At 41.9% G+C, this 23,034-nt stretch overlaps 1 protein-coding gene across 2 annotated transcripts; it reads left to right on the forward strand.

Moving 5' to 3' along the window:
• Positions 1-157: 157 nt before the first annotated feature.
• Positions 158-22,795, forward strand: LOC120030552 (sentrin-specific protease 3-like). Of its 2 annotated transcripts, none has more exons than XM_038975965.1 (11): positions 158-374; positions 1,216-2,010; positions 2,397-2,552; positions 3,981-4,092; positions 6,649-6,796; positions 15,581-15,628; positions 19,311-19,388; positions 20,695-20,832; positions 21,072-21,155; positions 21,252-21,302; positions 21,944-22,795. In XM_038975965.1, exons 2-11 carry the CDS (start codon positions 1,254-1,256, stop codon positions 22,052-22,054), a joined length of 1,683 nt encoding a protein of 560 aa, XP_038831893.1. In that variant the 5' UTR covers positions 158-374; positions 1,216-1,253; the 3' UTR covers positions 22,055-22,795. The 2 variants fall into 2 exon arrangements, with proteins under 2 accessions (XP_038831893.1, XP_038831894.1); XM_038975966.1 differs by having other exon boundaries at positions 173-374; positions 2,412-2,552.
• The last annotated feature ends 239 nt before the right edge of the window (positions 22,796-23,034 follow it).

A 23,034-nucleotide genomic window follows, 5' to 3' on the forward strand; every position in this document is an offset into this window, starting at 1 on the left:
CCGTGCGACCGATTTTGTGTTGTCAATTGGCAGGGTTGTTATTATAAAATCGCATTGCTAAACTGCTACTGCTTTTTAACCCATTTTAAAACGTCCCAAATGTAATTAAAGTTATGTCCCTTATTATGCATTGTGCCGTATAACAGCAAATCATCTGTACTAAAAGTGATGTTATTTTCTTGAAACCGGAAGTCCGGAAAAGGATCAAAGTAACTGGGGGTGACTGACGATTGCTTCAACTACACCTGTCTGCTTCATTGAATGAGGTTTACTAGAACATTTGTGTCAGTTTTGATCCCAAATATAATTGAAAACACTGCGCAAACGCTTAACTGTATATAAGTCATACATTTGCACAAAACTGCAGTTTAACGGTGAGTACGGGTTAGCGTTATCTCTAACACATACGTTAGGCCGACCGGCTGTATTTTGTTTTTTTTTATGTTGGCTAGTTAGCTTGCGTTAGCAGCGACATAACTAGCTAGTCTTGCTAACAGCACCGTTTTACACCTAATTTGTTATGTAGCTAACTTGCTATCACGAATGCAGTTGCTTCCACATTGTGTATGTAACACAAATATTGTGATAGTTAACCTAAAATTAGCTTAAGTAGGTCATGTCGAAACAACCTAAACATGTTTCCATCTTCTCATTAGCTAGCTAACGTTAGCTAGTTAGCTTAGCAGCTAATGGCTAAAAAACTAGCTGCATACGCTAGCTGTAGCCACCTTGCCAGCTGATGTTTTACTACCTAATGAGCAGTCCTGTAATGCAAATTTGTAAAATATGTATTCTTTTTGCGTCTTCAGTAGGAGTGTAAACCATCACTGCCTAGCTAGCGCAATAATTACACATTCTGTTTCCAGTTCACAGCAATAATGATTAGTTAAAGTAACGTCACCTAACTGCACGTATGGCTTTTTCACGGCCAAGGATGTAAATGAGTCAATGCAAATTGTTGGAACTTATATTGAGCTGTTGACAACTACCTAATGTGACATGGACAGCTTATCTAGCTAACACACACATTTGGCCAAATAATTGCAGAAATAAAAAATATGGTTGCAGAATAAGCGTGCACACATGCAAGACACTTCATTTTATATAGATTTGCTTATTAGTACCAGAATACCTTTACCTACTGCAAAAAAACAAACACTAACCAGTCATGTGCCATTCTTCCGTTGTCTCTATCTCCCCTCACTCATTCCACAGGCGACGAGCTGGCGCAGGTCGTGGGTTGCCCGTGGACCATGAGGGACAGTGGTAGCAGCCTAGCACAGAACCGCTGGCAGGGAGAGCTGGGCCTAGCTGTGGGCCAGGAAGACAGTGGAGGTGGTGGTGTAGGGATCTCTGGGGGTCACCTGGGGATGGACCCCACCTCCACCCACCAGATGCCCAGCCCCATGCACCTGAAACTGGACCAGAAAGAAAGGGAGGCCTGGGATGCTGAGTACATGGAGGAGTTGGAGCGGGAGGAGATGGAGGAAGATGGGGATGAGGAAGAAGATGAGGAAGAAGTGGATTTTGAAGAAGGTGAAGGCTGGGATGAGGAGGAGCAGGAAGATGAAGAGGAGGAAGATGGAGAGGAGGCTGAGGTTGAATGGGAGGTCCCACACATGGTTCCCACCACATCACTACAAGAGCAGAATCATCATCACCAGCTGCAAGCACCACTGGAGGATGATGATGACGACGACAATGACAACAACCAGGCCGAAAATAAAGCCAGGGAGTTTCCCAGCAACCCTATCCAGTCCAGGCTCAATGTGCTCCGGCAGCGCAGGCTAAGGCGCTGGCGGAAGCTCCGCTCCCATTCCGGCCTTCGGTCCCGCCTTACTCAGCATTGGAAGACCTGGCGTCAGCGGGCCCTGTGGGTCGGCACCCTGGGGCACAGGAGGGCGAGGAAGTGGCCCCAGTACAGTCAGTACGCCAACCGGCACAGGAGGGGAGCAGACCCGGGCCTCAGCCCTCTGTCAGAGGACGAGAGGCTCAGTGGGTCTGAACGAGGTGAGCTCCCTAGATGGGGAAGTTGTTTTTGAGAAACTGAAGGGTTGACAGTTTCTTTGATAAACAACACACTTAGATGTAGCAATACATAAAACATTCCACTTATTTTATACACATTAACGGGTACCATTAACTTAGGAGAGGAAAACAAGTGTATTGCTTAAAGCGTCTGACAATGAGTGCCTTGATTTTTACAAATCTTAAACGGTTTAATCTCCACGATAATTGCCGTAATGTTTTAATTATTCCTAAACTCATACTAACCTGGATGTAAGATGACAATCATCATAATGTTAGCAATTCTCTCTGCGTTGTTGGGAAGGGCCCGTAACTAAGCATTTCACTGTTCATCTACACCTGTTTTGACTAAAGTTTTTTGACTAAAGTTGTCATCCCTGCAGACGACCGGTTGAATGGTTACTCAGGAGACTACCCGTCCATCCAGATGGGAGTTCTGGGGGAACCAGAGGCTTCCTACTCTATCGTCCGAGAGAAACCTGTGGAGGTCGCCCTCACTGAAGAACACATGAGCTGCGTGCATGGTAAACTAAAATATATAATTGTTCTTCCGGAAAATTACCTTTTCTGGTTAAATTGGTTATGTTATGAAATTACTAAGACACTCTTACAAACATGTTATGCAGACATTTCTGGGAAATACACTGTACATCAATTCATGTCATATTTTGTTAAGAGTTGGAGAAATTAAGCTTGTTGGATGACATGGCCTGCGGTCCAAACACTTAAAAGACACACCCTATCCACTCAGCCCTCAAGTTAAGTGGACACTTTTGATGACGTCTGACGTGTATACAGTTGCAGGGCGACAAAGGAAGGAATGATTTTTAAATGGACCACCCTTGGTGGGAAATTCGCCATTCGTTCATCCCGCGATGATTGTGTTTTCAGCCACCGGTAGCTTGTGGGTGCTTTATATGCGCTGCAGTCAATTATGAGTGATTGTCTACTTATATTAAATGTATAATTATTCATATACGCCTACTGTATGATAGCTAGCAAATTAATTAGCTAACTAATGTTAGCCTGCCTAGCTGGAACTTATGAAGGACATTTTTTTATTTCTAAAATTTCCAAATGATAACCAAACAAAAACATTTACGTTTACAAGACATGTTTGTGCCGTCATGTGCATTAGTAGCACAATTTGTAACTTATTTGCATTTGTTTTTACTTACACTTTTATGTTGGCTTCTCCATTGATGTTGTTTTTAAGTTTTCGCTGACTTTTCTTAGCGGATGTACAATCGTCGCGAATTGAATTATGGGGAGTTTCAGGCCCGGAATGAACATAATTGTACACTCGCAAAGCCGACTAAAAATGAGGGCTGAGGGGCTTACGTTGCAAACTTCCCTTGCTTGGCTGATCATTTGGACCGCCCTCCAAGATGGCGACGGGGATTCCCGCAAGGGCACAAGGCGGGGGTAAGTGGACGGGGGTGTGTCTTTTAAGTGTTTGGACCCCAGCCATGGTTTTACATATCGAACCGATGATGAAAATGTAAAAGGAAGTTCCAAGCTTTCTTAGTCGTATGTACAGTATACACCATCCAATGACAAGCTTACTTGAAGGTACCTTCTCCACAATGCAACTACAGTAAGAAATAATAAAAGATAAGAATATGAACATAAAGTAAACGGTTCAGTAGAATAGAATAAACATGTTAGCTGAAGGATAATACAGTAAGGCTCAATTTCTAGTCCAATATTTACACATGCTTTGGGGAAGGGGGAAATGGGGGGCGAGTGTATTAAGGTAGGGAGAGTCAGTGCAGGTGGTCAGTTCACTTCAAGGAAGCGTTGCATCAACTCCGGTGATAGTAGAATCCTCTACTGTCTGATTAAAAAAAAATCCCATCCCATAGTAGAATCTACTGTCTGTGATTCCGTAGTAGAATCCTCTGTGTGATTCACTATTACTCTCCCAACATTCTGTTTTCCCATTCTCTCAGGGATCCTGGACGAGTCTCTCCAGAAGTATGGCAGTCTGATCCCCATCCACGCTGACGACGTGGTGGAGAAACTACAGGACATCTTCAATGACAACTTCTCACAGCCTCACAGGTCCGTCTGACCCATACACATGCAAACACACACAGACATGCAAAGCAATACACGCACACCTGCGCATGGACACGTTCACACACGGTACACACGTACAAACCCCAATGAAACATCATTTCCTGTACTGTGCAGGGACACATACACAGAGAGCGACACCAACCCAAAAAAGAAACGCAATGTAGCCTAATATTTATACTAACTGATGTCTACTTGGGATCGGTAAGGAGCCTTTTAAATGTTGGCCTTAAAAAGCCTGGTTCTCTTGGCCGAGGCCAGGTGGAATGTAAATAAATCTGTCCTTACAGAGAGTAGTCACGCATTCCTTCTACGCAGCACTCTTTATTTCAGACATAGAATCTGAATGATTCTAATTCTATGATTTCAGACTCCCAAATATGGTATTTTTACCTCTTCTTATTTGTTAAGCTATTTGAACCAAAGGGAAAGGAAACCACCAACATGTTACCAGCATCACCCAAGTTCTCAGTATGTTGATGCAAGTTTGTCTTTGTGTTATGACAAGGCACAAATCTTATGAACTGAAGATGGTGACTTAAACCATCTGTAATGCAACAGGCATTATAATGCTTTGGAGAATGTTTAGTACAGGGTCCCACCCACTTGGTCATTGAGCCAGTTCTGTCCGTTCATCATCACCAGGGTTTAGGCACCAAACAGAAAAAAACGGAATGAAACTGAGGGAATAGTTGTAGAAAAAATTCTTGCTACAGTGTGCACTATTGAATATGACCCAGCTGTTACCAAGTGTAAACTTTTAATAAATATATATATACACATACACACAGTAGAAGTCGGAAGTTTACATACACTTAGGTTGGAGTCATTAAAACTCGTTTTTCAACCACTCCACAAATTTCTTGTCCTAACCGACTTGACAAAACTATAGTTTGTTAACATCTACTTTGTGCATGACACAAGTAATTTTTCCAACAATTGTTTACAGACAGATTATTTCACTTATGATTCACTGTATCACAATTCCAGTGGGTCAGAAGTTTACATACACTAAGTTGACTGCCTTTGAACAGCTTGGAAAATTCCAGAAAATTATGTCATGGCTTTAGAAGCTTCAGACGGGCTAATTGACATAATTTGAGTCAATTGGAGATATTTCAAGGCCTACCTTCAAACTCAGTGCTCAGTGCTTGACATCATGGGAAAATCAAAAGAAAATCAGCCAAGACCTCAGAAGAAAAATGGTGGCCCTCCACAAGTCTGGTTCACCCTTGGGAGCAATTTCCAAATGTCTGAAGGTACCACGTTCATCTGTACAAACAATAGTACGCAAGTATAAACACAATGGGACCACGCAGCCGTCATACCGCTCAGGAAGGAGACGCGTTCTATCTCCTAGAGATGAATGTACTTTGGTGCGAATGGTGCAAATCAATCCCAGAATAACAGCAAAGGACCTTGTGAAGATGCTTGAGGAAACAGATACAAAAGTATCGATATCCACAGTAAAACGAGTCCTATATCGACATAACCTGAAATGCCGCTCAGCAAGGAAGAAGCCACTGCTCAAAAACCGCCATGAAAAAGCCAGACTACGGTTTAAAAATGCACATGGGCACAAAGGTTGTGCTTTTTGGAGAAATGTCCTCTGGTCTGATGAAATAAAAATAAACCTGTTTGGCCATAATGAGCATCGTTATGTTTGGAGGAAAAAGGGGGACGCTTGCAAGCCGAAGAACACCATCCCAAAAGTGACGCACGGGGGTGGCAGCATCATGTTGTGGGGGTGCTTTGCTGCAGGAGGGACTGGTGCACTTCAGGAAAATTATGTGGATATATTGAAGCAACATCTCAAGACATCAATCAGAAGGGTAAAGCTTGGTCGAAAATGAGTCTTCCAAATGTACAATGACCCCCAAGCATACTTCCAAAGTTGTGGCAAAATGGCTTAAGGACAACAAAGTCAAGGTATTGGAGTGGCCATTACAAAGCCCTGACCGCCATCTTAGAAATTTGTAAATGAAAATGCTTGGAGGCCTACAAACCTGACTCAGTTACACCAGCTCTGTCAGGAGGAATGGTCCAAAATTCATCCAACCTAATGTGGGAAGCTTGTGGAAGGCTACCCAAAATGTTTGACCCATATTAAACAATTTAAAGGCAATGCTACCAAATACTAATTGAGTATGTAAACTTCTGACCCACTGGGAATGTGATGAAAGAAATAAAAGCTGAAATAAATCATTCTCTCTACTATTATTCTGAGATGACACATTCTTAAAATAAAGTGTTGATCCTAACTGACCTAAGACAGGGAATTTTTACTTGGATTAAATGTCAGGAATTGTGAAAAACTGAGTTTAAATTTATTTGGCAAAGGTGTATGTAAAACTTCCGACTTCAACTGTGTGTGTATATATATATATTTTTTTTTATATATATATTTTTTATGGTTCAAGTTATCCTTCACTGATACAGTTCCATGTCATATTTCCCAAAAATACAAGGTGGCGGCCAGTATAATACAGAAAAGGTTTTGAACGTTTTATATTCCTCGTCTGATGTTTCCATGTCCAACAGGAAAGCGGTGGTGCAACACCTAATCCAGTCCTACCAGAGGTCGTCCGGCACGGCCATGGTGCGAGGGTTCCGCGTCAACTACAAGCGTCATGTCCTCACCATGGATGATCTCAGCACGCTGTACGGACAGAATTGGCTCAATGACCAGGTGGGTGGGACCCTGTACTAAACACTCTATAAAGCATTATATGGCCTGTTGCATGCTTATAACAATTAATAAAACAACTGTATGCCCTAAGGTGGGACCCCCGACCAAATACAACAGACTGGATTCTAACTTAATATCTGCACCTGAATTTTTTGCATACATTTTGCATACTTTGCAATGACATCTTTGCATGACTTATGCAAAATTTGTACTTGTTTGCATGTCAAGTTAGGATTGTGCCTTGTTTGCAAAGAGCTGTTATTCTTCAAGGTCCAGTGCAACCATTTTTATCTCAATATCAAATCATTTCTTGGTAACAATTTAAGTACCTCAAATTGTATTTATCACACGCGCCGAATACAACAGCTGTAGACCTTACAGTGAAATGCTTACTTACAAGCCCTTAACCAACCATGCAGTTTTAAGAAAAATAAGTTAAGTAAAAAAGAATTGAGTAAAAAATAAAAGTAACACATAATTAAAGAGCAGCAGTAAAATAACAAAAGCGAGGCTAAATACGGGGTACCGGTACAGAGTCAATGTGCGGGGGCAAAGGTTAGTTGAGGTAATTGAGCTAATGTGCATGTAGGTAGAGTTAGTGACTATGCATAGATTAATAGAGTGTAGCAGCAAATGCAGGGGGGGGGGGCAGGCAATGCAAATAGTCTGGGTAGCCATTTGATTAGCTGTTCAGGAGTCTTATCTCTTTGGGGTAGAAGCTGTTTAGAAGCCTTTTGGACCAAGACTTGGGGCTCTGGTACCACTTGCCTTGCGGGAGCAGAGAGAACAGTCTATGAATCAAATTTTATTTGTCACATACACATGGTTAGCAGATGTTAATGCGAGTGTAGCGAAATGCTTGTGCTTCTATTTCCGACCATGCAGTAATATCTAACAAGTAATCTAACAATTTCACAACATCTAACTTATACACACAAGTGTAAAGGAATGAATAAGAATATGTACATAAAATATATATGGATGAGCGATGGCCTACTGCTTCTTGCCTATGCTGTTCGATGGTATAGAGTACAGTATATACATGTGTATACACACACATACATTTTCCGCCAAGATAGAACTGCCAAAGGGGGCGGTGATAGCCTGCAGAGTTCTGTCAATTCGAGCTTCTACTTCTAAAAATTCACCTTTCCAGAAAAAAGTCTCTCGCTGTTACCACTTGCTGTAGACCACCCTCTGCCCCCAGTGCCCTGGACACCATATGTGAATTGATTGCCCCCCATCTATCTTCTGAACTCGTGCTGCTAGGTGACTTAAACTGGGACATACTTAACAGCCCGGCCATCCTACAATCTAAGCTTGATGCCCTCAATCTCACACAAATTATCAATGAACCTACCAGGTACAACCCCAAATCCGTAAACATGGGCACCCTCATAGATATCATCCTAACTAACGCGCCCTCCAAATACACCTCTACTGTTTTCAACCAAGATCTCAGCGATCACAGCCTCATTGCCTGCATCCGTAATGGGTCTGCGGTCAATCGACCACCCCTCATCACTGTCAAACGCTCCCTAAAACACTTCAGCGAACAGGCCTTTCTAATCGACCTGGCCGGGGTATCCTGGAAGGACATTGACCTCATCCCGTCAGTAGAGGATGCCTGGTTATTCTTTAAAAGTGCTTTCCTCACCATCTTAAATAAGCATGCCCCATTCAAAACATTTTGAACTAGGAATAGATATAGCTCTTGGTTCACTCCAGACCTGTCTGCCCTTGACCAGCACAAAAACATCCTGTGGCGTTCTGCATTAACATCGAATAGCCCCCGTGATATGCAACTTTTCAGGGAAGTTAGGAACCAATATATACAGCTAGCTTTTTCAAACAGAAATTTGCATCCTGTAGTACAAACTCAAAAAAGTTTTGAGACACTGTAAAGTCCATGGAGAATAAGAGCACTTCCTCCCAGCTGGCCACTGCACTGAGGCTAGGAAACACTGTCACTACCGATTTTAAATCAATAAAAAAATTCAATAAGCATTTTTCTACAGCTGGCCATGCCTTCCACCTAGCTACCCCTACCCCGGTCAACAGCCCTAACCTCCCCCACTTCTCCTTCACCCAAATCCAGATATCTGATGTTCTGAAAGAGCGGCAAAATCTGGACCCCTACAAATCAGCCAGGCTAGACAATCTGGACCCTCTCTTTCTAAAATTATCTGACGAAATTATTGCAACCCCTATTACTAGCCTGTTCAACCTCTCTTTCGTATCGTCTGAGATTCCCATAGATTGGAAAGCTGCCGCGGTCATCCCCCTCTTCAAAGGGGGAGACACTCTAGACCCAAACTGCTACAGACCTATATCTATTCTACCCTGCCTTTCTAAGGTCTTTGAAAGCCAAATTAACAGATTACCGACCATTTTGAATCTCACCGTACCTTCTCCGCTATGCAATCTGGTTTCCGAGCTGGTCATGGGTGCACCTCAGCCACGCTCAAGGTTTTAGACGATATCATAACCGCCATCGATAAGAGACATTACTGTGCAGCCGTATTCATCGACTTGGCTAAGGCTTTCGACTCTGTCAATCACAACATTCTTATTGGCAGACTCAACAGCCTTGGTTTCTCTAATGATTGCATCGCTTGGTTCACCAACTACTTCTCTGATAGAGTTCAGTGTGTCAAATCGGAGGGCCTGTTGTCCGCACTTCTGGCAGTCTCTATGGGGGTGCCACCGGGTTCAATTCTCGGGCCGACTCTCTTCTCTGTATACATCAATGATGTCGCTCTTGCTGCTGGTGATTCTCTGATCCACCTCTACGCAGACGACATCATTCTGTATACCTCTGGCCCTTCGTTGGACACTGTGTTGACTAACCCCCAGATGAGCTTCAATGCAAGTAAAACTAAATGCATGCTCTTCAACCGATCGCTGCTCGCACCTGCCTGCCCGTCCAGCATCACTACTCTGGACGGTTCTGACTTAGGTATTTGTAGTTGTCCACATATTCTATGTGTCTGGTTAGACTGTAAACTCTCCATCCAGACTCACATTAAACATATCCAATCCCAAATTAAATCTAGAATTGGCTTTCTATTTTGCAACAAAGCCTCCTTCACTCATGCTGTCAAACATACCCTCGTAAAAAGGACTATCCTACCGATCCCTAACTTCGGCCATGTCATTTACAAAATAGCCTCCAACATTCTACTCAGACTACATGCAGTATGCAATCACAGTGCCATCCGTTTTGTCACCAAAGCCCCATATACTACCCACCACTGTGACCTGTATGCGCTCGTTGGCTGGCCCTCGCTACATATTCATCGCCAAACCCACTGGCTCCAGGTTATCTGTACGTCTTTGCTAGGTAAAACCCCGCCTTATCTCAGCTCACTGGTCACCCACCCGTAGCACGCGCTCCAGCAGGTATATTTCACCGGTCATCCCCAAATCCAACACCTCATTTGGCTGCCTTTCCTTACAGTTCTCTGCTGCCAATGACTGGAACGAATTGCAAAAATCACTGAAGCTGGAGAGTTATATCAATCTCACTAGCTTTAAGCATCAGCTGTCAGAGCTGCTTACCGATCACTGTACCTGTACACAGCCAGTCTGTAAATAGCCCACCCAACTACCTCATCCCCATATTGTTATTTATCTTTTTGCTCTTTTGCACCCCAGTATCTCTACTTGCACATCATCATCTGCAGATCTATCACTCCAGTGTTAATGCTAAATTGTAATTATTTTGCCTCTATGGCCTATTTATTGCTTTACCTTTCTTATCCTACCTCATTTGCACATGCTGTATATAGATTTTTCTACTGTATTATTGATTGTATGTTTGTTTATTCCATCTGTAACTCTGTTGTTGTATGTGTCGAACTGCTTTGCTTTATCTTGGCCAGGTCGCAGTTGCAAATGAGAACTTGTTCTCAACTAGCCTACCTGGTTAAATAAAGGAAAAAAAATTAGATGAGTAATGTAGGGTATGTAAAGATTATATAACGTGGCATTGTTTAAAAGTGGCTAGTGATACATTTATTACATCCAATTTAATTATTAAAGTGGCTAGAGATGAGTCAGTATGTTGGCAGCAGCAGCCACTCAATGTTAGTGATGGCTGTTTATCAGTCTGATGGCCTTGAGATGGAAGCTGTTTTTCAGTCTCTCGGTCCCAGCTTTGATGCACCTGTACTAGAGGTCGACCTATTATGATTTTTCAACGCCGATACCGAGTTATTGGAGGACCAGAAAAGCCGATACCGATTAATCGGTCGATTTAAAAAAATATATATATATTTTTTTTTAAATAAATAAAAATGTATTTGTAATAATGACAATTACAACATTACTGAATGAACACTTATTTTAACTTAATATAATACATCAATAAAATCAATTTAGCCTCAAATAAAATGAAACATGTTCAATTTGGTTTAAATAATGCAAAAACAAAGTGTTGGAGATAAAAGTAAAAATGTGCCATGTAAGGAAGCTAACGTTTAAGTTCCTTGTTCAGAACATGAGAACATATGAAAGCTGGTGGTTCTTTTTAACAGGACTCTTCAATATTCCCAGGTAAGAAGTTTTAGGTTGTAGTTATTTATAGGATTTGTATTTCATATACCTTTTGACTATTGGATGTTCTTATATGCACTTTAGTATTGCCAGTGTAACAATATAGCTTCCGTCCCTCTCCTCGCTCCTACCTGTGCTCGAACCAGGAACACATCGACAACAGCCACCCTCGAAGCAGCGTTACCCATGCAGAGCAAGGGGAACAACTACTCCAAGTCTCAGAGCGAGTGACGTTTGAAACGCTATTAGCGCGCACCCCGCTGACTAGCTAGCCATTTCACATCGGTTACACCAGCCTAATCTCGGAAGTTGATGGGCTTGAAGTCATAAACGGCGCAATGCTTGAAGCATTGCGAAGAGCTGTTGGCAAACGCACAAAAGTGCTGTTTGAATGAATGCTTACGAGCCTGCTGGTGCCTACGATCGCTCAGTCAGACTGCTCTGTCAAATCATAGACTTAATTATAACATAATAACACACGAATACGAGCCTTTGGTCATTAAAATGGTAGAATCCGGAAACTATCATTTCGAAAACAAAACAGTTTATTCTTTCAGTGAAATACGGAACCGTTCCGTATTTTATCTAAAGGATGGCATCCCTAAGTCTAAATATTGCTGTTACATTGTACAACCTTGAATGTTATGTCATAATTATGTACAATTCTGGCAAATTAATTACGGCCTTTGTTAGGAATAAATGGACTTCACACAGTTCGCAATGAGCCAGGCGGCCCAAACTGCTGCATATACCCTGACTGCTTGCACGGAACGCCAGAGAAGTGACAATTTCCCTAGTTATAAGAACTTCATGTTAGCAGGCAATATTAACTAAATATGCAGGTTTAAAAATATATACTTGTGTATTAATTTTGAAGAAAGACATTGATGTTTATGGTTAGGTACATTGGTGCAAAGACAGTGCTTTTTTCGCAAATGCGCTTGTTAAATCATCACCCGTTTGTCGAAGTAGGCTGTGATTCAATGAGAAATTAACAGGCACCACATCGATTTTATGCAACGCAGGACACGCTAGATAAACTAGTAATATCATCAACCATGTGTAGTTAACTAGTGATTATGATTGATTGTTTTTTATAAGATAAATTTAATGCTAGCTAGCAACTTACCTTGGCTTCTTGCTGCCCTCGCCTAACAGGTAGTCAGCCTGCCACGCAGGCTCCTCGTGGAGTGCAATGTAAGGCAGGTGGTTAGAGTGTTCGACTAGTAACCGGAAGGTTGCAAAAACGAATCCCCGAGCTGACAAAGTAAAAATCTGTCGTTCTGCCCCTGAACAAGGCAGTTAACCCACCGTTCCTAGGCCGTCATTGAAAATAAGAATGTGTTCTTAACTGACTTGCCTAGTTAAATAAAGGTGTAAAAAATAAATAAAACGGCAAATCGGTGTCCAAAAATACTGATTACCGATTGTTATGAAAACTTGAAATCGGCGCTAATTAATCGGCCATTCCGATTAATCGGTCGACCTCTACTGAGAACGCACCCTTGTGGGGCCCCAGTGTTGAGGATCAGTGGGGTGGAGATGTTGTTTCCTACCCTCACCACCTGGGGGCGGCCCGTCAGGAAGTCCAGGGTCCTTAGCTTAGTGATGAGCTTTGAGGGCATTATGGTGTTGAATGCTGGGCTGTAGTCAATGAATAGCATTCTCACATAGGTGTTCCTTTTATCCAGGTGGGAAAGGGCGGTGTGGAGTGCAATAGAGATAGCATCATCTGTTGGGGCAATATGAAAATTAGAGTGGGTCTAGGGTTTCTGGGATAATGGTATTGATGTGAGCCATGACCAGCCTTTCAAAGCACTTCATGGCTACAGATGTGAGTGCTACGGGTCGGTAGTCATTTAGGCAGGTTACCTTTGTGTTCTTGGGCACAGGCACTATGGTGGTCTGCTTGAAACATGTTGGTATTACAGACTCTATCAGAGACAGGTTGAAAATGTCAGTGAAGACACTTGCCAGTTGGCCAGCGCATGCTTGGAGTACACATCCTGGTAATCCATCTGGCCTTGTGAATGTTGAACTGTTTAAAGGTCTTACTCACATCGGCTACGGAGAGTGTTATCACACAGTCGTCCGGAAAAGCTGATGCTCTCATGCATGTTTCAGTGTTGCTTGCCTCAAAGCGAGCATAGAAGTAATTTAGTTTGTCTGGTAGGCTCGTGTCACTGGGCAGCTCGCGGCTGTGCTTCCCTTTGTAGTCTGTAATAGTTTGCAAGCCCTGCCACATCTGACGAGCGTTGGAGCCGGTGTAATGCGATTTAATCTTAGTCCTGTATTGCCTGTTAGATGATGTAGCTTCCGAGTTAGAGTCCCGCTCCTTGAAAGCGGCAGCTCTACCCTTTTGCTCCATGCGGTTGTTGCCTGTAATCCATGGCTTCTTGTTGGTATATGTATTTACTGGTTAGGTTTCCATCCAATTGGCGTCAGATTTTTATGCATATTTCAGTATTCGCATTAAGAAAATATGCATTTTTTTTTACCAGTAGTGTTTTTCCACCAAATGGACTTGTTGAAAATGTACTTTTTATTTTAAAAAGAAAATGCAGAATAAAAATCTAAAGTTCAATGTGTTTCCATTGTATTTTCAACTCTTCCTTTGGCTATTTAACACAATGTGCCTATTTTGGTCATGGCACATGCACTCTATAACTAACAGCTCAGAATGCTGTGTGGGTAGACTTGTCTTCCCAAACTCGGTCCCAGGGACCCTCCTGGGTACAAATCTTTGTTTTTGCCCAAGCACAACACAAAATTACCAACTCATCAAGCTTTTATTTTAATCAGCTGTGTAGTGCTAGGTCAAATCCAAAACGTGCACCCAGGGGGGGCCTCAGGACCGAGTTTGGGAAAGCCCTGGTCTACACGATGAGGTTATTATGGATAAGAGCAAGAATATTTTTTGGGCAAATGGCAGCCAAGCATTGATCCTTTTATTGTTTTTAAAAGAGCGTCAGCTCATCACCGCTGACTATCACCACCCTGTGAAGTTCTTAATTTATTTAATCTGTTCTTAACAAAATGCATGGTTTTTGTAGTCGTAGTGCGAGGAAGGGCAGTACTATTCGGAATCCTTGGGACATCCTGACTCTAAACCCTAACCTTCATCTCCACCTTAACCCTTACCTTAAAGGGATAGGTCAGGATTTTGGTAATGAGGCCCTTTTTCTACTTCCCCAGAGTCGGGTGAACTAGTGGATACCATTTTTGTAATTACGCTAACTATCTCAATTGCTAAATAATGTTAGCGCAATGACTGGAGGTCTATGGTATCTGCATGCTAGCAGATAGCGCAATGACTTGTAGTCTAGGTTAACGCTAGTTATCATTGGTTCATGAAACTACCTTTCACTTCCTTCATGCTGGACACCAAGACATACAAATTGTATTCAAGAGTTCATCTGACTTTGGGGAAGTAGATAAAGGGCCTCATTGCCCAAATCCAGAAGTGTCCCTTTTACATTTTTTTTTATTTCAACTTCAATGGGATAGGGACGTCCCAAGGATTCCAGATAACATGGACAGTGGGAGGACCACACACACCATATATATCATTGTGTGACTCCAAGTTTACTTCTATATGATGGTTATTATAATCTATATTTGCCCATAAAGGCATTTAGACCACCATTTCTCGCATAATTAATTTTACCGTCACAAAAAGATCCCACCATGTCGAACTAACAAATTATGTCTGCGTTTTTAAAATTGTACCGAAACTACCTGTTTCCATCACAGCTGTTGTGTTTTTTTTTTTATACAGTATAACTTTACTTGCATAAAAACTGGATGAAAACATGGTTACTGTGATCGTGTTTTGATTAAAATAGTCCAAAAGAAACAAATAGCAATTTCTCAAGCAAGAGTTTTGCTACAACTGTCTGGGAGTGGTCTGAGTGGGGAGGGGAAACTAGCGGTTGGCAGAGAGGTTTGGAACTCTCATATTGATCTATTAATGCATTTACTGCCTGGTGATGTCACCAGGTAGGCCAAAACTCCATCCCACAGAAATGTACAATTCTTTTTTTTCCCTTTTTTTTTTTCTCCCCAAACTGCTTTTACACTAAAAGGGTAAAAAAAAATCACGGTATTATTCCATACTGTAAGTGTGTGTGTAGATAGAGCACAGGAACATCATGTTTGACAGCACTGGGCCTTTAAACAGTTTAAAAGAAAGGCATTGTGCATTGTGGTGATAAAATGTTTCTTCAGGTCATGAACATGTATGGTGACCTTGTGATGGACTCGGTGCCCGAGAAGGTAGGAAAACATTTACAACATACTTCCACAAAATCCATAATGTTTTTTCCCCCCCACAGAAAAACCATATACAGTGCCTTCAGTAAGTATTCATACCCCCTGACTTATTCCACATTTTGTTGTTACAGCCCGAATTCAAAATTGTTTAACTAGATTTTTTTACCCATCTACACACAATACCGCATAATGACAGTGAAAACATGTTTTTTGATAGTTCTATATACTTAATTTTCAATAAATTACCACATTTGCATAAGTATTAACTTTGTAGAAGCACCTTTGGCGGCGTTTACAACTGAGTCGTGTTGGATGTCTGTATCGGCTTTGCACATCTGGATTTGGGGATTTTCTCCCATTCTTCCTTGCAGATTTTCTCAAGCTTTACGTTAGATGGGGAGCGGCGGTGAACAGCAATATTCAAGTCTCTCCACAGATTTTCAACGTGATTCAAGTCTGGGTTTTGGCTGGGCCATTCAAGGACTTTCACATTTCTTGTTCTGAAGCCATTCTAGCGTTGCTTTGGCATTTGCACTCTGAAGCAGGTTCTCATCAAGGATTTGCCTGTATTTGACTCCATTCATTGTTCCTTCCATCCTTACCAGTCTCCCAGTCCCTGCCGCTCAAAAGCTTCCCCATAGCATGATGCTGCCACCAATGTTCCCTCAATTTTCTTCCAGCACTGAGCAAATTAAGTCTGCTGAGCGCAAACCTCTGTGGAACTTCCAGCGCGTGTTTACTGTGAACACAGTCTTTACCCGCTTTAAGTTAGTTTCAGACAGTAGTCAAGTAGGCTACTTTGGCTATTTGATCATAATGTAGGCCTACCAGAGTGGCCTACCATGAAAAACAATTGAGAAAATGCATCCCATAAAAATGTAACATGGAAATAGGTGGTCTATCATTCCGCCTACAGTAGCAGCCAATGTGTGGTGTTCAATGTAGACCTACATTCCATGAGACTTTTGAAAAAGTCATGCAGTGCTTGACATTAACCTGCTCATCCACTTGTCCTTCAGACAAGGTGACTGAAAATGGTGTTTGATGCAAGAAACCACTTTACAAAATAAAATACATTATTATTCCCATACCGTTATTACAGGGAATCAGGCAAATTATGCTACCCTCTGCCTATTGGCTACTTAGCTTATTCAAGCCTGTCTCAAAATACAACACTGCCCCTTTAAGACAAAAAAAGCTCTTCACCTGACTAGCTTTTCAAAGATGTCTAGAAATGTTGCTTACTACAAATGGTCTATGACTGGGCTAATAACTCACTAACTAGCAAAGGATATGAATTGTGCACACGTGGCTAAATGTAGCTTTCGCTTTGATCTCAAAACAAGTGCGTCTACTCACCACCACTCATGCTGTAAACACAGTCCAGTTCAAATAAATGGCACAGATCTATATATGGCAATGGTCTATTTGCAAATGGGAATACTGTAGCTCTGAACGGTTATTCCGCAGCGGTCTGTGTAAAGTAGGCGCTTAGCTGTGCTGAGTCAATGCAATGGAATCCTACTTCGATGCATTCTGCTTATAACAAAATGTCTTGCATACTAAGTCTGATATTTCTTCTGTGGCAGCTTAGAGGGAACATTGGCCACCACCATGCTTCATGGGAGGGATGGTGTTAGATGGGTGATGAGTTGTGGCTGGTTTTGCTCTGCATTCAGGCCAAAGAGTTCCACTTTTTTGTCTCTTCAGACCACACTCTTTTGTCTTTCACGTGCCTTTATGCAAACTCCAGGCTTGCTGTCATGTGGCTTTTTCTCAGGAGTGACTTCAGTCTTGCCATTCTCCCATAAATCCCAGATTGGTGAAGTGCTGTAGAGATGGTTTTCCTACTGGAAGGTTCTCCCATCTGAGCCAAGGAACTCTAAAACTCTGTAGATCTACAATCAGTGGTAATTTAGTTCTTGGTCACCTCCCCGACCAAGGTCACTCTTGCACGTTTGGTCAGATGGCCATCTTTAGTCTGGCTAGGTCCATCTTTTTTTTTTTACTTTCCCAGTGATGGAGACCACTGTGCTCTTGGAAACTTACAATACTCTAGAAATTGTTTTATACCCTTCCCCAGATGCCTCATCACAATTGTATCCCGAAGATCTATGGACAGTTTCTTGGACTTCATGGTATAGTTTCTGCTCTGACATGCACTGTCAACTGTGGGACCTTATATAGACAGGTGTGTTTTTCTAAATCATGTCCAAACAATTTGAATTGGCCACAGGTAGACTCTCAAGTTGTAGTGACATTGCAAGGATGATCAAAGGGAATTGGATGCCCCTGTGCTCAATTTGGAGTGTCATAGCAAAGGGGTGTGAATACTTATAGTACCATTCAAAAGTTTGGTCACACCTACTCGTTCCAAGTTTTTTTCTTTATTTTTACTATTTTCTACGTTGTAGAATAGTAGTGAAGACATCACAACCAAAAAAGTGTAAAACATATATTTTTAAATTCAGGTTCTTCAAAGTAGCCACCCTTTGTCTTGATGACAGCTTTGCACACCCTTGGCATTCTCTCAACCAGCTTCATGAGGTAGTCACCTGGAATGCATTTCAATTGACAGGTGTGCCTTAAAAGTTAATTTGTGGATTTTCTTTCCTTAACTCATTTGAGCCAATCAGTTGTTGTGACTTCAAAGTAAGGGTGGTATACAGAAGATAGCTGTATTTGGTAAAAGAACAAGTCCATATTATGGCAAGAACAGCTCAAATAAGCAAAGAGAAACGACAGTCCATCATGACTTTAAGACATGATGGTCGGTCAATCCAGACATTTAAGAACTTTGAACGTTTCTTCAAGTGCAGTCGCAAAAACCATCTAGTGTTATAATGAAACTGGCTCTCATGAGGCCCGCAACAGGAAAGGAAGACCCAGAGTTACCTGGGCTGCAGAGGATGAGTTCATTAGAATTAACTGCACCTCGGATTGCAGCCCAAATAAATGCTTCACAGAGTTCAAGTAACACACATCTCAACATCAACTGTCCATATGAGACTGTGTGAATCAGTCCTTCATGGTCGAATTGCTGCAAAGAAACCACTACTAAAGGACACCAATAAGAAGAGACTTGCTTGGGCCAAGAAACACAAGCAGTTGACATTAGACCGGTGAAAATCTGTCCTTTTGGTTTGAGTCCAAATTTTAGATTTTTGGTTCCAATTGTTAGGGATGAGTTGGATTGCAGAGCGAAGGAAAAGCAGCCACCAAGTGCTCCGCATATGTGGGAACTCCTTCAATACTGTTGAAAAAGCATTCCAGGTGAAGCTGGTTGAGAGAATGCCAAGTGTGCAAAGCTGTCAAGGCAATGGGTGGCTACTTTTAAGAATCCCAATTTATAAAATATATTTTGATTTAACACTTTGGTTACTACATGATTCCATGTGTTATTTCCTAGTTTTGATGTCTTCACTATTCTACAATGTAGAAAATAGAAATCCTTGAATGAGTAGGTGTGTTCAAACTTTTGACTTGTACTTTATGTAAATGGGCTCTGTATTTCATTCTCAATACATTTGTGAAAATTTCAAAAACACTTTCACTTTGTCATTGTGGTAGATGGGTGAGAAAATAAATACAATATGTGGATTAAGTCAAGGGGTATTAATACTTTCTGAAGGCACTATATTCAGTGAATGAGAATACCTGTACCATCCGTCTTTCTCCCTCTCAGGTTCACTTCTTCAACAGTTTCTTTTACGACAAGTTGAGGACGAAAGGCTACGATGGAGTCAAACGATGGACAAAGAACGTAAGAAACCCTATTTATCCCATAAATGTTTTATTTTTCCCCTTACGCTGGCTTTTCATGATCCTTTGTAAATTCATTTTTCATTGAAATTGTAGCATACCTCACTGAACAAAAATATACTGAACAAAATTATCAATGCAACATTTTAAAGTGTTGGTCCCATGTTTCATGAGCTGAAATAAAAGATCCCATATATGTTCAATACACACAAAAAGCTTATTTCTCTTATTTTGTGCACAAATGTATTTACATCCCTGTTAGTGTTATTCCTTTGCCAAGATAATCCATCCACCTGACAGGTGTGGCATATTAAGAAGCTGATTAAACCGCATGATCATTACACAGGTGCACCTTGTGCTGGGGACATTAAAAGGCCACTCTAAAATGTGCACTTCTGTCACACAATGCGACAGATGTCTCCAAGTTTTGAGGGAGCGTGCAATTGGCATGCTGACTGTTGGAATGTCCAACAGAGCTGTTGCCAGAGAATTTAATGTTAATTTCTCTACCATAAGCCGCCTCCAATGTCGTTTTGGTGAATTTGGCAGTACGTCCAACCGGCCTCACAACTGAAGATTATGTGTGGGTGAGCAGTTTGCAGATGTCAATGTAGTACCCCATAGTGGGGTTATGGTATGGGCGGGCATAAGCTACGGAGAACACAATTTGCATTTTATCGAAGGCAATTTGAATGCACAGAGATACCGTGAGGAGACCCTGAGGCTCATTGTTGTGCCATTCATCCGCAGCCATCACCTCATGTTTCAGCATGATAATGCACGGCCCCATGTCGCAACGATCTGTACACAATTCCTGGAAGCTGGAAATGTCCCAGTTCTTCCATGGCCTGCATACTCACCAGGCATGGCACCCATTTTAGCTAACCCTAATGGTGCGTTTAGATGGTACAAGCTAGACAGTAAACCGGATTTCAATGTTTTCTATTAGAGCATGACGGTGAATGCCGTTTGAGGCTGGTGGTAAATACCGTCAGCCGCCACAGTAGACGGGACTTGCCGCCAGAGTTAAAATATTTCAACTTTTGCCGTCTGCCGTAGCGTTGTTTCCTACCGCACGTTGATTTGCACTGGTTGTACTAGTGTGTAGTCGTCTTTACAAATGTATTTTGTTAAAGTGCCGAACAGAAACCCAAGCCTTATAACACCCCCTTCCCCCCCCTTCCCCAAGAGCAAACCAAGACAGACAACACTTTCACTTCAACCCTTTCTCTCTTCCTCCTCTCAGATGAAACTAGCGCATATTACGTGTTGTTATTCATCATAAGGCTCTCACTCTACTCTATCAGGTGGACATATTCCAGAAGGACCTGCTGTTGATCCCCATCCACCTGGAGGTCCACTGGTCCCTGGTCAGCGTGGACATCCCCCGTAGGGCCATCACCTACTTCGATTCCCAACGCACACTTAACCGACGCTGCCCGAAGGTGAGTGCCTGACTGCCACTTATGACTGTCAGATTAGAACAAGTCCTAAAAATCATCTATATTGATTTAGTCTGTTTTGAAGTGGGACTGAAATAGTTGACAGTACTCATTTTGGGTGTTAGGTATTTTATATTTAGGAGACAGTATTAAAGCAGTTAAATGTGAAGTTGCGGACAGCATCAGCCCACTTCAAGAACTGGTCTCTATAAATGATCTGCTCTTTTCCACCACCTCCTCAGCATATTGCAAAGTACCTGCAGGCGGAGGCTGTCAAGAAAGACCAGAGAGATTTCCTCACAGGGTGGAAAGGCTATTTCAAAATGGTATGTCAAGATTTCTCAGGAATTAACAACCAGTTGATTGTTTGACTGTGTCGGGGAATATGTTGTTTTACCAAAACATTTCGATGTGTGTTTCAGAATGTTGGTCGCCAGAACAATGACAGTGACTGCGGAGCGTTCGTTCTTCAGGTGGGTCCTAATTATAATCCTAGATGTTCATTCTTGGATCTAGAGCCATGGTTCATAGCTGTCCATGTACGTCACACCCTTGTGCTGAATTCCAAATCAAGCCCTAGCCCCAAGACCTAGACACTCCTTTAAATCAGGATTGTATTAGGATCACCATTTAGCTTTTGCAAATGCAGCAGCCACTCTTCCTGGGGTCCACATGAAACAATACAGAACACTAATAGACAAGAACAGCTTAAGGACAGAACTAAAATAAAAAATAAATAAATAAGAATATAGAAATAACAAAGATCCAAAACACTAGGATTTAATAGGTTTGATATGATAACCGCTTAACCTTACCCTCTGATGGCTAGCTGGAACAATTTGGTGCCAGAAAGCCTGGACACTGCTTTGGGGGCCTTTGTTCCCTACACTAGGGCAGGGTTTCCCAAACTCTGTCCTCAGGACATCCCTGGGTGCACTTTTTTATTTTATTTATTTTTTTGCCCTAGCACTACACAGCTGATTCAAATAACCAACTCATCATCAAGCTTTGATTTATTTAAATCAGCTGTGTAGTGCTAGGGAAAAAAACAAAACCTGCACCAGTTTGGGCAACCCTGCACAATTTCTAACCTCTCTCTCCGTGTTCCTTCCAGTACTGCAAGACTCTGGCCCTGGGGCAGCCGTTCAGCTTCGGCCAGCAGGATATGCCCAAACTGAGAAGACTCATGTACAAAGAACTGTGTCACTGCAAGCTCTCGCTGTGACACCACGCCCTCTGAGGATTCTTAGCGAAGAAGCGGCAGATTCTAACGAGGAAGTGAGGGATGGTTCTAACGAGCTATGGTTAACAAGCTAGTGACTTAAAGAAAGGAAAAAAGTGTTACATTTCAAAGGAACATTTTTTCCTCTTGGCAACGACATCCAGAGACTTTACTACTATAAGTCAGGAGGGCATTTTTATATTTTCTCCCCATGTGTTTTCTGCCCTCTTTGTTTTTCTCCCTTGAGCCCCCCCCTAGTTTTTAATGTTCATGGTTGTTGCCTTGTGGTTGACAGAGGCCAATTCTAAGGGTGCGTCCTAAATGGCACACTGTTCCCTATGTAGTGTACTACTTTTGACCATAGCCTTATGGGCCTTGATCAAATGCAGTACAAGGTATAGGTAATAGGGTTCCTTTTGGGACGTAAAACATGTCTGCTATTCTCTGACAGTGAAACTGTATTTTACATTTTTTTTTTTTTAATACATTTTATTTGGACTTGGGAGACTCTCTGTTTCTCTCAACAGATTTATCACCTTATCGACGCAGGAGCCCCCCAAACAGACAAGATTGGAGTGGAAACGTGGTTATTCTAGCTTCTTTACTTAAGTTCTTGTTTTTTGTTCCTCTCTCTCGTCAGTAAAAAAAATAAACATGTTGCTAATGCTTATTGTTCATGGTGTTTTGAGGGCAGTGATGATTATGTTTCATATTTTGATTCAAATAAAAACTATCTGACCAGTTCATGTTGACGTCATATGGGTTGGACCATGTCGGCTACAAACAACTTTGGATCCCAAATAGCAGCCTGCCCCTTTTATAGTGCATCACTTTTGACCAGGGAAGCACATATTCTTCACAGTGCTATTACTTCATATTTCCCTCTTTTCTTTTAGTAACTGAAAGCACATTGTTGATAGGTATCAAAAAGTTTTTTTGTGTGTGTTTTGAGCAGAAGTCAGATAAAACATAATTGACTGTTT

Source organism: Salvelinus namaycush, chromosome 36 (genome assembly GCF_016432855.1).
Source record: "Salvelinus namaycush isolate Seneca chromosome 36, SaNama_1.0, whole genome shotgun sequence".
In the NCBI taxonomy this organism is placed as follows: Eukaryota; Metazoa; Chordata; class Actinopteri; order Salmoniformes; family Salmonidae; genus Salvelinus; species Salvelinus namaycush.

What these genes read in the sequence shown, in the direction of transcription:
- LOC120030552 (XM_038975965.1), top strand. Translation starts at nt 1,254, where the DNA reads ATGAGGGACAGTGGTAGCAGCCTAGCACAGAACCGCTGGCAGGGAGAG. An exon ending in GCTCAGTGGGTCTGAACGAG is followed by an intron (nt 2,011 to 2,396) that starts GTGAGCTCCCTA and finishes TTTTGACTAAAG; the next exon opens with TTGTCATCCCTGCAGACGAC. An exon ending in GCGGAGCGTTCGTTCTTCAG is followed by an intron (nt 21,303 to 21,943) that starts GTGGGTCCTAAT and finishes TGTTCCTTCCAG; the next exon opens with TACTGCAAGACTCTGGCCCT.